Here is a 16940-nt window from a genome sequence, read left to right as displayed (position 1 = left end):
CCAGTGCGCAGAAGGCCGAGCCGACCAGCGAGGAGGTCGGCGTTCCTGAACCTGTTGAGAGTCTGCAGCCGACCCACAAGGAGCACAAACCGAGCAGGAAGACCAACTGCAGGCCTGGCGACGAGTCCGACAGCGACTTCGAGTCTGACCCTCCTTCACCTAAGAGCAGCGAGGACGAAGAGCCGGAGGAAGAGGAGGCATTGAACAGCGAGCATGGTGAAGACACCGAGCCAGAGAATTTTGGACAGAGGCCTTTGCTGATGGACTCTGAGGAGGAGGGAGAGGAGGATGAAGACAAACACAGCTCAGATTCAGACTATGATGCCAGCAGGGTGAAGAACCGCTCAAAGAAACCTGCAGGAGCTAAAGGAGCGACTGCTGCCACCAGGAGTCCTCCTTCTGGGATGGCTCTGATCACGCCCCCAGAGTCCCCTGGTGGAGTGAGAGCTGTGGAGCCTGTGGATGTTTTTGGGGCCGTGCCCTTTGTCGGAGGAGCTTCACCTGTGGAACCTCCAGAGGTCACAGATATCTTCACTAAAGCGCCTTTCAAGGTGGGCCATGAGCAGCAGGCGGCAGACGAGTTTGACGTTTTTACCAAAGCGCCGTTCAGCCGGAACCTCTCGAGGTCGAGCAGGAGTGGCGGTGACGTCCCCATGGGCCAAACGCCGCCAGTTTCTCCTGAGGGCATCGATGTATTTGGCTTCTCTCCCTTCCAGCCAAGCCCCACCGCCCAACCTCCCACCACCTCCAGAAGTGCCGAAGACATCTTCCGGACGCCCTTCGAGGAGGCGGCGAGTCCTCAGCAGCAGAGGCTGAAGCAGCGCAGCCTTCAGAAGCTGTCATCCCGCCAGCGGAAGACCAAACAGGAAGCCACGGCTGGGGGCAGCAACGGCAAGCGGCACCACGGCACACCGACGGGAGGGCGCAAGACTAACAAGCCGACCTATCGCACGCCCGAACGAGTCCGCAGACACAAGAAGGTCGGCCGCAGAGACTCGCAGAGCAGCAACGAGTTCCTCAGCACCTCTGACTCTAAGGAGAACATCAGTGTGGATATAACGATGGCCGAGGGAGCGTCTCTGCCGGTGGACGACGCCCTTTTAGACCCGTTTGGAGCCAAACCCTTCCACCCTCAGGACGGCGGCCGACACAGCCAGTACCAAGGCCTCAGCGACGGAAAAGGCGACATCGGCACGGCCAACGGTAAGTCCTGGACGGGCTCTCTGCACGGAGAGAGCCGAATCATGGATGACTTCGGGGCGGTGCCCTTCACAGAACTGGTCATCCACAGTGGACCTCAGCAGCAGGCGGCGCCCTCACAGCCGCTGGACCTCGACCCCTTCGGAGCCGCACCTTTCCCCTCAAAGCAGTGACTCCACCTGCGTCTTCCCGCTCTGTCGGCTGCTTTCCTTTTCTTGGTTTGGGATCATTTTTAACCAACAAGCTAAAACTTTTTTCTAAGAGCGTTTTAATACACCAGAGTCTGGATAACAAACCCTGTGGAGTGCGAGTGGCGTTTCCACATATCCTTCAGCTGCACATGTTTTTGAAAAGCCTTTAATGCTGCATCTGAACGCTGTTTGGAACCAAAAGAAAAATGTGATTCTGAGCTTCGCGTTCGACCGCTCGTCTTGCTGTGAAAAGCTCTCTCCGGCCCGCCTTCTGATCTGCCGACATGTTTTTGTTTTTAGCACCACGAAGCCTTACCTGAGCTCGGCTCTGCCTTGCTTCATAGTACCTCGGAAACCACGACGCCGTCAGCCTCGCGCGTCTTTTGGAATCATTTGGGAGTTTTCCTGAACCTCTTAGTTCTGTCTTTATTAGATTCTTCTCTATGCATAATGTCACAGTAGTCTTTATGCAGCTAAATGTGGGTGTGGTTTGTGATGCATTAGAAGGGATTGAATCTTGTTCTTCTTCTTGGAGCTCTTAATTGGGTCAGGTTTAAATTTAGGATCTTAACTCTTTTTTTTCTAGCAGTAAGAACTCTAATTGTTTTTTATTTTTTTAAGTAAGTTACAACTCAACATTGCTCTGTTAGAAATAAAACACAAAGCCACGTTAGAGGACTAGTTTAGGATTTATGAGCCCTGCAGAAGCTGTACCGCTGTTTTCCCGGCATTGTCACTGACCTCGGCATTTTACGTCATCGGGAATTTCACCGTTGGTAAACTGATAGGTTTGCAGGTTTAGTGTGAACAAGTCCCATGAAAGAACTAAAGCCAGTCAAGTGTTTCAAGTAATTTTCGCTCCAACCCCAAAGTTTGTGGCTGTTACAGGTGCATGTGAGACTGGCTCACATTAGCTGCTCTGTGAAGGTGCTTGTTGTACATTTGTATATTTAAAAGTAGCGTAAAATCTTTAAAATTGACTAAAAATGTCACCAGAATGTGAAGAAAAAAAGGACTTTGTTGTGCCGAAGCGATATCAACTGAAGTTGAATTAGAGCCGGGCTGTACTTTCATGTAATACCAATCAGCACCACAAGATGGTGCCGTGAGTCAATGTACCAGAATTAAAATGTAAAAACCTCTTGAGAAAATTGGGGGTATGAATTAAGAAGAAAGGGTGAAATAACAGTGCGACTTCAGATAAACCCGACTTGTTTCTCTTGGGTTTTCATTTAACCCCGTCTGTGAACGCAGCCCCACTCAAACCAGTTTTTACCAGTTTGAGAGCAGTAGTTTGGTGTTTGAACAGTACGGTTTTTCTTTCCAAGCTTTAAATAATTCATATTTAGAGGCGCTGCTTTAAAGCTCATCTTTGTTTCCAGGAGGCATTAAAAAAAATTAGCAAACGGCACACGATTAGTTTGTTTTTCAGGCCAGGAGTGGAACTTTTGGTTATTTTGTAGCCGTTTGATAATTAAAACTGTCCTTTATGTTTAAAGAAATAAAATCCCACTTAACTATTTTAACCAGTTAAGATTTTTTTCATACAGCCCGTGTTTTTGTGCTGACTGATTTATGGTGCTGACCAACAAGTTATTTTGCCTGCTTCACCATCATATGTGGATAATTCCTGTAAATGAGCTTATGGAGTAGATTTAACTATAAATAGAGAAAAGAAAGAAGGCAAGCATGGAAAGCATGGAACTTTTTCCGCCTCCTTAAAATATCAGACTGCTCTTTTAAAAACAGAAAATTCCTCATGGCGTTTTATTAAGGACCCTACAGTAATACAGGCCGGGGAGCAGATTCAGACTGTGAGGGGGAAACGATGCGTTGGATGATTCGATGTTTGGTTCTGCAGTGAGCGTAGTACTCGTGGCAGCAGGACTCCGTATGTGGGACAGGTTTTATTGGTTTATCGAGCTCTGATTACTTGCGTCACGGTTTCATGTCTTGATGGGATTTGTTCACAGTTTGGTTTTTTGCCTTTGCAGAATGAGGTGCATTCATAAAGGGCAAAACATGTTATTCGGGTTTGGTTTTTGATTCTTGATGAAATCTTCCTTAAAACTTTGTGCTTCTTCATCGACCGCCTTAAGCACTGCATTTAGCTCCACCACCGTTGGCACATTTGTTTGAATGAAACCAGCAGCCTGCTCTGTTTTTCTTTTTTTACACCAGTTGAACCATTTCATACGACCGCTCCCATCTTTGTTTTTGTTTTTTTTCACCAGGGTAAGTCTCGTATTGTATTTATCATGCTATACTGCTGTTGGACGCAATAAATAAAGTTTCATCTCAAACATCTGGAAACAGCACATGGTTACTTTTATTTAGAGTCTGACCTCAGGTATGAAAAGTCAACATATAAAACTGTCCACGCCTACAAAATGAGTCTATTAAGACAAAAAGAAACTCCTTATTAATAATTTAAATACAGAACCACAAACCGGAGAACATTTCCCCCTTTTCAACATTAGAAACATTAAACGGTCACACAGAAAACATCCGGCTTTCCGTTCCAGAGTGAGACAGCAGAGAGGCGCTGCACTGGAGAGCCATGAAAACATTGCACATCACCCTAAACGAGCTGGAAAAACATGTCCTTAAAAAGCTGAAGAGGAAAAAATTCATTTTCAAAAATGAAGTTTGCTTGTCATAATAAAAGTTCTGTTGTAACGTGATCAGAGTTTACAGTCGATATCAGAGCCGCACGCTACACAGAAATATTAATGCAGTTCATGTGAAATGTTTAAATCACGTGAATCTAAAAACTGTCCCAGCTTAGTTACAAAATCTGATGTTTTAGGGTTTTAGAACTTAAGTTTGATTGTTCAAATGCTCAAAAAACAGTTTGTAGTAACAAATCAACGTTCATAGCGCTGCAGGGATGGTGAAGGTTTCCTTATAGCTCAAGTGGCCATCTTTTTACGACGACCCAAACCTGACGTCACATTTTATTCATTATGACCACATTGAGGTCAGGACAGCGGGCCAGGAAGCTACGCCCATCTTTTATTATGTGGAAGTAAACGCAGAACTGAACTGGACAAAGGTGGAAGACTGAACCACTTCCTGGGTTTTAGGACTCCAGCTCTCGGCTGGGACGCAGTTATAAAACTTTACGAGCATCCCCACAGCCACCCTCACCCCACAGAGTTACCACTGATAAAGACGAACAACATAAAATAACTGAAATATTTAAAGTTCCCCTTCAAGCATCCTGCGAAATTCTTTACATATAAATGAACATCAGTTTGAACAGGAAGTGAGCAGCTTAAAAACAACAACGGAGCTTCAGGTATGAAACAGAGCGGGTACATTTATATGAAACCATCTGAGTCCGCACTTTGTTTCACAAAACTCTTTGGTTTGTTCTGTCTGAACATCATCCCCACGCTTTGATCATTTCCACTAACAAAGACTTCAGAGTCTGTTTTTAAAGAAGATATCAGAAATCTTGAGTCTGTTTACTCGTAGTATAATAATACTGACATTAGTTCATTTCCTTTTTCAGGGACGAGCCTGAATCTGCTCTCAGATGAAGCAGCTTTCAACCTTTAAAAACAGCTGGACACGGGTTCATTTCCAGGCAGAAAAACTAACATTACCAACCCGTTCCTTCAGTGCTGTCTGCGGTTTACACACAAACATTAAGTCCTCAAGGAGTTTATAAAGGTGACAGTCTGAGTGATTTCAGGTGAGCTGTCAGTCCGACGCAGAGGTCCGTATTGTTTCTTATTAGCTTGAAGTACTCAAACGTCACGTCACACGCTGGATTTATTCCTCCTCCCTCATCACAGAGACTCACAGGTTAGAGAGTCCATCTGTGAGGAAACTGATGGACCGAGACCAGAACAGAGTCTCTGCAGACGACCTGAGGAGGAAACAACACGTCAGCTGTGAACAGAGCCAATTAAAAGCATCAAAAATCACCTGTGTTACCTGAAAAGGTTCAGCTTCATTTTATTGTTTTTAGACATATTCTAACAGGCTTCGATGTGAGGTTTTGACAAAACAGACAGAAGACACTTCATATACAGTAGTGTTCATGCTTAGATTCTTATTTTCTGTAACTGGAATGACCTCATGTCCTGACAGAGCAGCTGCTCCTCGTCTTCCACCTGCTGATTCTTTGATTCCTTTAAGCCTTTTAACCCCCAAACATCTGCTTAAATATTAAAGATTTTCTTTTCTCTGATTTATTTAAATTGAGCCACAGTCTGCATCTGAGTGAACTCCCGACTCTCTGCAGTCGGCAAAGTTTTCTCAGCAGTCTGTTAAACAGCTCCTCTGTAATCAAAGCATCGTTGAGCGGATCAGAAACTGAAGCTTACACGGACGTCACCGTTAAGGTCATTTTAGTCATAAAGCTCTGGCTGTGACCACAGACGCTCCACTAGACTACCACTTGCAGTCGAACCCTTGTGGTTATGAGGGGCAGCCAATCAGAATAAAGTCAGTTTAAAGGCAGAGGAGGAAAAACAGCTGAGGGGCTACACCAAAGCCCAGAATTACTTTGAACTGTGAGTCATGCAAAGCTCCTCTAGTGGAGTCCAGAAATAAAAACGATGGAGCTGAAACTGAGCAGAACAGGTCTCCTTTTATAAAAGTCACACGGCCGCTTACGGTTCATCGGAGCTGCAGTCCTGGCGTGCTGAGCAGCGATCTAGGCGTGTTGGGGGGTGTTGGGGCACGGCTGACTGTGCCTGTACGCCATGATGAAGCCTGTTGATTGGTGCCACCAGTAAAACATGAGCACTAGCAGCAAGTGCCAAACCTGATGGCTGGAGCCCAGGTAGTTCAGCTGACCTGCAGAGACAGGAACGCTCAGCTTGCTTCAGATTTTAATGAGATTCGGGCCCATTTTCAATGTTTCTCTCTGCAGTATTAGATTACTGTTATTTTCCAACTATGAGTGGACGAAAAAACAACGAATCAAACAGGAAATGAAGAAATAAAAACAGTCATCTCACCTGGGAAGTACCGCTCAGGAACTTTGGAAACATAGAAAATGAGAGCCAGTGCTGCAATGAAGTACATCACCAGGACCCGAGGAACAAACGCCTGAAAGGAAGAAGAAACATTGATTCGACCAGCGTGTGGACAAAAATGGCCCACAGTTACAAAACGGCACGTGCAGGAAGAACTGCTGACTGACCTAACAGTACTGAAAAGCATTTAAAGCCAGCCAACAGATTGTGTTACTGCAGCAGCAGGAAAACACATTTAAAGTGGATCAATCAAGGAGGACCCTCAACAGCTGTTAAAACTGCAGTTCCTCTAATGGCCACTTGAGGCTTGCCCTGAAAGTCGGTCCCACAGACTCCTGAGTTAAAATGTTCATTTTCTAATAATCATCAGTCGATCTAAAGAGATTTTTCAGACTGAAGTACATTTTTTGTGCAAAGTAAAGCCGATCACTGTGCATTAAACATGGATTTTTTTCTTCTTATGACCAGCAGGGGGCGACTGTGGTTGGCAAAAGAAATCAGACAGTCGTAAAGTCTGCAGGAAAATTATTTCTCATTGCTTTCGGACCTCATTAAATTGCCAAAATCGCTAGTTTCAAGTCTGAATCACAACAGTGAACACTGGTTACGGGGACCACACTGAGCACGCTCACCTGGACGAGTTCAGAGGAGAAACCTCCCGTGAGGCAGATCCAGTGGACGGTGGGGATGAGGCCGTACCCGGTCACCGAGCAGAAGATGATCGAGCGCAGCTGCTTCCACTGCTTGCTGAGATAATGAGGGTGGATCTGAGCGAAGAACACAGCCAGGATCATGGCGAGGACCGTCACCAGGTACACCTGCCGCCAGTACTGCACAGACAGGAAGACGAGAGTTCAGTCACACCAGCTACACAGTAAACTCCCTTCATGGCGGATTGAGCTTTTTTTTCCCAAGATGTCCTTCGCATGCTGGAGGTATCCGATGGTCCCAAGACTTAAAAGAAACTCAGTCGGTTTCAGAAGCAGAAAAGAAAACCAGGCAGGCGATTTTTAAACTCGCAGGGAGCTGAAGCAAGCGAAACAGCCCCTGGGCTGATGTGAGGGACCTGTTTGCAAACAGTTTCATTCGTTTGAAGATTATCTGTCTCATGGAGTCCTGAGGAAAGTCCTTCAGCTGCTGAAAGCTTCCTGCTGTTTGGTGATGAGCAGGACGAACACTGTGTGTTATATTAGAGCTTTATTTACTATGACCGAACCACAAATGAGCTGAAGCTCACTGCAAACTCAGCTGATGCTTCCCTCAGCAGACCCTCTTACACGCGCAGCTTTCACATCATTCAATCAGCTTTATTTAACTCTGATCTGCTATGCTTTTCTTCTTCCAGATTTGAAGGCCACAAAGAAGAACAGGTTACAGGCTGTGAAAGGTGAAATCCTTGATGTTATCAAGCAGATCACTGGTAGCTGATACAGCTGAATTGGCATTTATCACATCGCTTTTGGAGATTCTGAGGTTCAAAGTAGTAATAGTAGTGGTAATAGTTGTTATTTTAATTTAGTACAAATAAGGTTGAGACTCAAACTTTATGAGAATAAAAAGGCAGTCCATTCATCCTTCCTTCCTTCCTCTGCTGTTTATGGGTTGGGTCTGGGTTGTAGGAAGCTCATTTCTGCTGCTGTTTACAGGTACTCCCCACAGCTCATGGCTATAGGTGAGAGTAGGAACGTAGACTGAGTGGGAAACTCACCACAACAGACTGCTACAGCATCCACACTGCTGCAAAAACACATCCGGTAATCTCCTATTCACTTGTTCCCTCACTCCTGAACCAAAGCTGGAGGGGGCACTCAAACAATCTCCTCAGAGATTTAGTTCCCAAGCATTTAGTTCCCAATGGGGGGAACCCCTGAAAATGATTTAATGTACATGCAAAACTGAAACTGTCAATTTGGTCAAACTGACAACACAGCATGATCAAAATGAAACCACCTCATCGTGTTTCTGCAAAGTCAGAAATAAAGTTTCCTCAAACGTGGTGCACACAGCTTCTTTTTTCTGATGTCTGAACAACTATAGGACAATAACTCAGGGTTTATATATTACTGTACTGCAGTACAATTAAAAAAAATCAGTTAGAAGTCTCCCACTGTTTCATCTGCTGTTATCACAACTATAATGCTAATCTGTCTGCAGTTGGTATTTAAACTTCTATAAGTAAGTGTTTAAAGTCTGGGCAGCCTCGTCTCGGTCCCTTCTGTCCGTTTGTGTGGATGTAGGCCTTCGTCCAGTCACACGTCCTCATGTGACGAGTCCTGCTGAATTTCACAGTGAATAAATTTGCACCAGGAACAAGGCCCCGCTCTGCTTCAGCCAAATTTTTTAAGCTCCTCTCCTCGCAGACTCCGTGTTCTCTCCTCCAAATCTGCATCTCTAAAACACTCTTGACGAGACAAGAGTTTGACTGGCTAAATATAAAAAATCTGTTTTTCTTTGGGGACTTGGCGTGCCACGGGAGAGGAGCCACCCAGAAGCAGAGCCCCAGTCTTGGCAAGGACGAGGGGGAGGGAGGTGGAGGAGGAGGAGGGGGACCTTCGCTTAGACGGCTCCCGGACTTGCGAACGTCATATGGTGGGGAACAGGAGTGACGGACCGCTCCGTGAACGCGGCCATCTGGTTTGGGCTGGAGCAGATTTCAGCTACGTTCTGGGGGCAAAATAACCCGGCGCTTCCAATATGCGGGGGAAAGCGAACAGTGAGGAGCACGGCCAACACTTCAGGAGTTCAAAAAAATAAATAAAATAAAATAGGACAGAAAAAAAAGGGACATGGTGGTGGTGGGCGGCTGGAATAAGGAACTGGCTTGTGTCATCAGAGGCTGTTTTCCAAACGGCGAGCGCGGCGAAGGTGTCGTGTTGCTTATTCACCGGGAACAATGAGTCAATCAGCACAGCCAGACTGCAGGGCCCACTTCAGCTTTATTCAATTACTGCTTCTCAGGCTGAGGATGTTGAGCTGAGAAGTCTCCGGGGAGGACTGTGCTTCGATGTTAAACCGATGCTCAGTGCGCGCACACGACTGCAGCGAGCAGTCTGAGGTGGGCTTCTGAGGTAGAGCTACTCGATCACATACGTGAAAACACCACTGTGGTTATTTCAGGTCAACTTTAAAACATCTTGAATTTAAGCTTCACCATAATTCAGTTCGCGTCAACCGTGTCCTCCCTTTCAGCGGTGTTGTACTGCCAGCTATTAGGATTATCATTAATTAATTTTATATTACCAGTGAGGGGGCGTAAGACAGTAGAAAACAATGCCAAAAATGTTTTTCCTCTTGTGTGCACTCGCACTACAATCAGCTGACTCAAGGAGGAGGTGGTCTGCACTCATTTCACTTATAATTACTTTGATTTTTATTGATGTAAAGGGCAGGAAAATGAGTCCAAACTACAGGCCAAGCATCTGCACAGGCAGCACTCGCACATAAAGCTAGTGAAGTACCCAGATTAATGCTAAATGCTGACCCCAGCAAAGCATCCAGAGCCTGATCTGGCTCAGGTAACAGGAGCAGGTACGAGCAATCAGTGTAGTTTCTGTAAAATCATTTAAGTCTTCTTTGACCTGGTTGCCCATCTTTGCGTTCATATTTAGGCACTAATGAAAGATCTTGTGTGTCCTTGTGAGGATAGGTAGTCGTTCATAATTGGTTATTGTGTGAATATGCACATCTGAAACATGTGGCAGAGTAATGTAACCAATTATTTTCTCCAGTGAGTAACAAAGTAACCTTTTGAAGAACAACTAAAGTGCAACCTAACAAGGCTTTCACAGCTTCACTCTCAGGGCCCATTTCCACCCCTGTGAATGGCAGCACACACCAAGAGTGACATCAGAGCTGCAGGAGTGCCTCTCCAACTGAGCCACACTTCTTTATTTTTGTAATGTGGTGTGACTGGTTCTCCTTCCAGCTTTCCCCACCTTACATGTCATGACCCGTGATGGCCTGGTGACCTCTCAGTTCCTCATCATAACTCTGAATATGATAAGAAAATAGGCAGAGGGACTAATTAGACCAGTGGCTCCCCAATGGTATGACCCGATCGACAGCCAAGTTTGCATCAGGGTTTTGTGTTACCCAAACATTACTGTAACTGCACGAAATGTCAGGAGAAACTACTGCAAAAGCTACCGGAGCTACAGCTTCAACTGGATCAGACAGACTTCATCTCAAGTGGATCGTGCGGTTGGGTGCATTTAATTAACTCCAACATGGTGCTAAACGCATTAAAGAGGCATTTAGGGACTGGGTATCTCTGCTGAGAGAAACGGTAAAAGAGCACAGGATGTGACCCAGACGGAGGAAGAATGTTTGACTGTGAGAAAGTTTCTGATAAGGAGATGGACTCGGAGCTGTCACCGACATTGTTCCAGATAATATAAAGCCTGTTTTCTGCAGACATGAATACAGATGTGGTTTGTAAACTTCTGAATTCAGTCCAATCATCCAGGTATGCGAGCGGAAACATTTTTTTTTTAACCCTACAAAAACGCTTACACATCTATTTTATGCTGAACCAACATCACTTCTGCCTGGTAAAATAAAATACTAAAAAAAATACATGTAATTATCATTTCTGAAGGCAAAACTATAAAAAGACTGGACAAAATGAAGGTTAGGCTTCCAGCAGCCTGACTCTTTCTTGAGACTGAAGAAGGCTCATGAGAGCAGCACATAAAAGGCTGAAGTGATGAGTACAAGGACACAGGATTTAAGACAGAGAAGCAGTCTGCCTGCTCTGCCTGTCCTCCGCCACTTTGAACTCGACTCACGAGGGTAAATAATAAGCCGTTTACAATACAAGCGAAGCACAGCATTGCTGAGTCACAGAGGACTGCAGGGCAGCTTCTCACATTTAGCACTTTTTAAAGGATTTAAACGGATTCAGCTCCAGAGGGCGACGTGGTGCTCAGCGTTAAGAGATAAGGATTCAGAGTGAATAATGTGGCGAGGATGTTTACCTCTGACCTTGCTTATGAATTTAAAGCCGATTAGTTTTTATGTCTTTGATCTTTTTTGTTTTTTGTTTGGAAAAATGTGCTGGCAGCAGTAAACTGTGACGCAGCATCTTTTGTAAAGTCGCATCAGAAAAGTCAGAGTAAAAGATAGTGCTGAGCCGAGTAAGTCTGGGTCACACGGAGACCTGTTTCTGGAAAGAGTGAGCTTAAATCCATCACAACAGCAAAACCTCGAGGGATGAGGAGATGGGCAACGTGCACGAGCTTTTTACTGCTCCAATGCAACAGGGTTAGAAAGGCAACAACAGCCTGGTTTTAGATAAAACCACAGCAGAGGAATAGCTTTGCATGAGCTAATGAATAACACTAGACACTGAGTGCAAACTCAGGACATCTTACTCTTCCTATTTTGAAAGACCGCGTGTAGCCCACGACGTTTCTACCAGCATGAGGACGTTCAACTTCGCATTTTCCTGATAGAGCTTCATCTCTGCAAGTTCAACAGTTTGTCTGCATAACAAAGAAATTCTTGGTAGTAAAAGTATTCAAACAGGAAGGTTTCTGGCCTTGGATGTTATGTGGCCATGGCAAAGATCTTCATCATTAGAAAGGAAAAACATCCCCGTTGTTGTACCCATTTCCTCTAGTTTACCTCTACTGCCCTCTGAATGTTCACTTTAGTAGAAAAGGGCTAGTAACAAGTGCTTGTGTGGGTGAAAGGGGCAAACTTTGTATAAAGTGCTTTGAGTACTTTGAGTATAAAAATGATATCTAAGAACCAGTCTGTGTCATCTGCAAGTTTAAACACGTGACTCTCGCATTGTTACGTCGCTTACTGCCAGTTTTACGTCTCGTCCAGTCCAGAAAAAACAAAAATCTACATACAGGCCCAGAGCACTGGAACTCCAAATAACTGCCCTCAGAATAATCCACAGTCTCTGATCATATTTCAGTATCACTGTTCAGCGTGGATGACTAACAGCCTACGTAAAGCTGGACGTTACTTTCTATCAACATGGAAACTTCAACCAGTATGTCAAAAGGCTAGTACAGTGTTGTTATGTGCAGATTACAAATACTTCCAAACAATGAACCTGTCTATAGTTTGGAGTCTGCAGTTGGTACAAAACATAGCAACAAGGCTTCTCGACAACACTCGGCGCAGTGAAAAACGTTACTTTTAAACTCCGTCTAAGAGAGAGCCGTTTATATGAAAGGCTGCAGGTGAGCTTACGTTATTACAGTAGAAGGTGTAGAAGACTCCGGGGACGTAGCAGCCCAGGATGCCGATGGAAACACCGGCGTAATCCAGCGCCATCCAGCGGCGGCTGGTCTTCTCTGAGCGATGGCAGCAGAACAGGTGGTAACCCACCGAGCACAGCATACACAGCTGAGGACGGCAAAACACACAGTCGGGCATTGCAAAGAAGCTCGGCTCAGAATGGATTTACGCTGGATTCAAATTTAGTTAATAATGAAAATATAAAAAACACGTTTACGTCCACAGACCAAGAAGAAAAAGCAGAACACGAGCTTCTAACAGAAAGCGGGACACTGAGGTCAAAACAAGACAGTTAAATACGTTTTGAGATGCAACAAAAACACAAACTGGCAATATAATTAATGAATACCAATAATGTCAAGCCCCAGACATATTTATTATATAAAATAAATTAATACTTGAATCTGAAATCTAACTGTTTAAAAGAAATAAAACAACTTTTCCACACCAGGTTTGAGAGAAAGCAATAAACGTGGCGTTTTAATCACACTAGTGATTATGATGTTGAACATAATACTTGGTGTTATGACATGTAACCACATTGAAAAGGTAAAAAGTTCACATTGTGTCAAACTACAATCGCTATCCCGCCCGTCAGTAACTGCACTAACCCTGCTCTTTATTTTCTGAATCCACTGAAACAATGCAAAAAGCTCAACTCTGGGCTCACCCACTTGTACAGGCATGTCTGGATATTTTAAGGGCTACATTTATAGGTGATGATGAGTGTACAAAGTGATCCAACAGGTTCATTAACACCTGGAATAGCCAAATCTAGAGAGGCCTATATTTGCCTTCTTCAATACTCAAATATACTGAGATTTATTAACAGTGCATGAGCAGTGTAATTGCCAACTTCAATCTAACCACAGCTCAGGAGAACTGAAATATCTCTGGTGGTTTATTCTATATAAAAGCAATGTGAGATGATGTCTAAGCAGAAGACAATAGCAGCACTGTACCTGAAAGCAGAAGAGTCCAATGGAGTAGATGACATAATCCTCTCTGGAGGCGCCAACAGCCGGCAGCACCGAGGCCATGTTGTACACCCCAAGACAGAAGAAGAGGAGGAAGCCCAGGAGATGGCTCCAGATGTTCACCGTCTCATTGGACAGGATGAAGAGGCTGCAAAGGTCATTTACAAGCTTTAAAATAGTCACACAGTCAGTTCCCTCTAAAGAAAACCAGAGGTATGAACCAAAACTCTGAACAATTATACACCCCGACATAAATGTCTGACAAGCATCTATTACCTCCCAATCAATAAACAGTCTGGATTCGCCGTTTCCATTAACCACTGAAACTAGAACTAGAGAGCAACACGAGTTGCCCAACTCCCTTAAAATCTTTATTGGCATCGACCCCACAACAAATGTCAGGAAGCAAAATCAATCAGCCTCTGCAGCGAGGCGTGGGAATCACAGAGTACCATTACGTTACACCAAGACACAACGACATCATCATACAGCAGCTCCACAACAATCAAATCTGTAATGTGACCTGTTCAGAATCTTTTTATCTTCCTTATAGTCGGCTTTAAATATTAATATAATGGAATGCATCATAGTTTCAACAGCTGACATAAAAAAAGAGAAAAACACTGGCAGTCTGCATGTTTAACCTGCTTTCACTGAAGAAAGCTTCAAAAGCTGAATTGTGGAACACTTTCAAGGCTCATATCAACATGTGGGATAGGTTAAGTCTCCTCTTTTACTTGGCTCTTCTTCTAACTGTGATTCCTAGTGCGCAAGTAATTTTCTGAGGTGTTCAAAAAGTAGGCACTGCTTGACTTTAGTGGAGTGACTGTGTTGTGGTGTTGAAGATGAAAATTCTGATTTCAGGTTAAAGGGTCCTTCTCACCTTTTGATGCACAGCCTGGAGGGCAAGTATGCCCTGTATCCATCTGTGATGTAGGGGTTCTCCCTCAGAAACGGGGGGATCTGCTCGTATGTGTACAGCCTGATACCTCTGGGCACCAGTACAGGCCAGTACTGATAACTTCCCAGCTCGATGTAGTGTGCAGTCTGAGAGCTCTTCTGTGGTTTCTGAGGCATGTCTGAGCCAGCAGGGTCTGGTTTAATCTGACCCGAACCTGAAACCAGCAAGTCAGATCAAGATCAGATTCAATAGAGGCAGAACTCTTTTAATAAAACATAGCATTAAGCGATATTTGTTTTGTTGTCCGGGCATCTGAGTTTGTAATTCGAGTGGAGAAGAAATCAAAGTGGTCTGTGGAGGAAATGAACGAGTAAAGAAGACAGCAAAACATCAAGTGAAAGCTGATTCTCCTACATCTGTGTGGAGCTATTATCAGAAGCTATCATTACTTGCACCCACCGGCTTGTCTTCCATGTAATCTCATGTTACCGAAGCTAACTTTCCAGATTATCCGTTACGTTCTACCAAACTCCGTTCACTAATGTGGCGATTTTAGGTGCTTAAGTGCTAACAAACATTTATACAAATCACGGTCCAAGCTTAGATCCAAGCTCGCGACCATGTTCCAAATTATCAATAAAGTTTGTATATTTATACAAGATTCCATTTACAGTCAAATTCTGCCAATAAACTGTGTTGTAGCGTTAATTTTACAGCTAATGTAACACTGTAGAAGTCTGTGGCGAGCACGGTATCACCAAATACAAAATTAGATTTTTTTAAACACAGCGTACTTCCTTGATACATTCTTTACGAGCCGATTGTACCTGAAAAACCACCTGAACAAAAGCAAAGGTAAAATTATGCTTTTGATGTAAAGTATGCCGTAGTTAACCAAGACGACGTTAAAATAGCGACATTTTCAAAGCGGCCTGGTAACTAGAGGCTAATTATAGCTTGGCTCTTAAAGGGCTAAGCTAACAACAATGAGCTTTAAAAAAAAAAGGGGGAAAGATATATTAACAAAAAAACTCACCTTTTAATTTGGCATATTTGCAGTTTGTGCCATTCTGGGGCTTATAATATGCACTACGCATTTGTAAACACGTGTTGATATTAACTTTAAAAAAACAAACAAACACAACGCGTAATATTTCTGAAGTTTTAGCTACAACATCTTCCGAGTCACACAGACGTCATCACTAATGGACCCTTCCAACGTGGCCAACGTCTGCCTGAGTTAAAATAAATAAATAACGCAAGCTTAAGCTCTGTTTAATATTTACTATTATCGCTAATATCCTTAGAAGATTCTTTATTAAAATAATTTAAATAACCTTTGTTTTTCTGCATTAATGAGCTCTCTCAAAATCCCATATGGGACTCCATTCACGTGAAAGCTTCATTTCATGAGTAATAATAGTTCTTACCGTAAATATAAACGGCTTTGTTTTAGGTTTGGGTTTTAGGAATCGTGTCTAGCACCCTTAATGGATTTTACCTGGTTCAACTGATCCCGGAGATGCACCGTGCCACCCATAATTACTCAGGGACGCCAGTCTCTCCTAATGATTCAATCCTAAACCGCAATAAACACGTATTGGAGAATTATTTGTCTCACTAATCAGTTTCATTTATGTTGATGGTGATTGCTGATGGATAGTATTACATGACATTCAGATATGTAATCACCTCAGATTTCATTGTTATGATAAAGAAAATATTCACAATATGGTTCTTTGAAATTTTAAAACAGTGGGGAAAAATCAGTTTACTGAAACAAAGAGAAATATTTTTAAACGTAAGAATATATTCAGAGCAACAACCTAAATTAATAAGAAGAACATTTTTTAAATATTCAAATGCACATTGTGTCGTTTTTCATATTTACTTTACTCAGAAGAAAAATGGGACATCATATGAGGGGAGATGCAGCAAAAAGTCCCAGCAAAACTCAAACCAAACAGACTGAGATCGCTCTTATTTTAACCCTTTAATAAACCAGACTGCAATCTGTGCTTAATGAAGTACATTTTGAGAGGTACTGCAAGGAGTTCAACTTGACCCAGGCCATCTTTACAGCTGCAAAATTCATAGAGTTCAGTTTCTTTGAGTACCTTGTCTTTGACTTTATACCATTTCTGTCCGGCCACCCTGGAACTGTGCAAAGAACCTGTAAATGCTGAAAGTCTCCTCAAGAACTGGGCTTCAGGTCCAGAATCGCTGGGCTCCTATGAAGCTGTAGCCCACAAATGTAAATTTCATGAGGCAAACATTTCCTTGTTACAATTTTGATAGAAGTGATTTAAACAACAGACTTCTACAACAATAGAGTTCCATTTTTAGATATTTTTTTTTCTTTTTTTGCGATTTTTCTGTTGTGTTAAACTACACTTCAAACATCCAGTTATCATTTGGAAAC

General features: G+C 43.5%; 2 protein-coding genes and 1 long non-coding RNA gene across 5 annotated transcripts in view; 1 reads left to right on the top strand and 2 right to left on the bottom strand.

Annotated features, from left to right (window-relative positions):
- bmp2k (BMP2 inducible kinase) overlaps nt 1-3706 on the top strand; it is a 75046-nt gene extending 71340 nt beyond the window's left edge. The window contains 1 exon segment of the mRNA XM_040003580.1: nt 29-3706. Within this exon segment, the coding sequence (XP_039859514.1) occupies nt 29-1373 (1345 nt within the window). The 3' untranslated portion in view covers nt 1374-3706.
- paqr3a (progestin and adipoQ receptor family member IIIa) lies at nt 3699-16119 on the bottom strand. 3 transcript variants are annotated; one of them, XM_040003577.1, is made up of 8 exons: nt 16020-16119; nt 14501-14732; nt 13603-13765; nt 12593-12748; nt 7018-7215; nt 6368-6458; nt 6021-6203; nt 3699-5268 (listed from the first exon to the last, which is right to left on the bottom strand). In XM_040003577.1, the coding sequence occupies exons 2-7, from the start codon at nt 14692-14694 to the stop codon at nt 6061-6063; spliced, it is 945 nt and encodes a 314-aa protein (XP_039859511.1). In that variant the 5' UTR covers nt 14695-14732; nt 16020-16119; the 3' UTR covers nt 3699-5268; nt 6021-6060. The 3 variants fall into 3 exon arrangements, with proteins under 3 accessions (XP_039859511.1, XP_039859510.1, XP_039859513.1); XM_040003576.1 differs by lacking the exon at nt 16020-16119 and adding an exon at nt 15555-15740; XM_040003579.1 differs by lacking the exon at nt 16020-16119 and adding an exon at nt 15346-15507.
- On the bottom strand, nt 7296-8193 carry LOC120716164. The gene is made up of 2 exons (XR_005691826.1): nt 7678-8193; nt 7296-7644 (listed from the first exon to the last, which is right to left on the bottom strand). It is a non-coding gene; the product is annotated as an uncharacterized LOC120716164 (long non-coding RNA).
- Nucleotides 16120-16940: the final 821 nt, after the last annotated feature.

This window comes from Simochromis diagramma, unplaced genomic scaffold (assembly GCF_900408965.1).
Source record: "Simochromis diagramma unplaced genomic scaffold, fSimDia1.1 OVJJ01000583.1, whole genome shotgun sequence".
Classification (NCBI taxonomy): Eukaryota; Metazoa; Chordata; class Actinopteri; order Cichliformes; family Cichlidae; genus Simochromis; species Simochromis diagramma.
Note: the sequence above shows the minus strand (reverse complement) of the source record. Positions and strands in the feature narration are given on the sequence as shown.

Coding starts and splice junctions, on each gene's coding strand:
- paqr3a (XM_040003576.1), bottom strand. CDS start 15,615: ATGCGTAGTGCATATTATAAGCCCCAGAATGGCACAAACTGCAAATAT. Junction 14,733..15,554: donor CAAATATGCCAAATTAAAAG/GTGAGTTTTTTT, acceptor TGCTGGTTTCAG/GTTCGGGTCAGATTAAACCA. Junction 13,766..14,500: donor TCCAGGCTGTGCATCAAAAG/GTGAGAAGGACC, acceptor TGACCTTTGCAG/CCTCTTCATCCTGTCCAATG.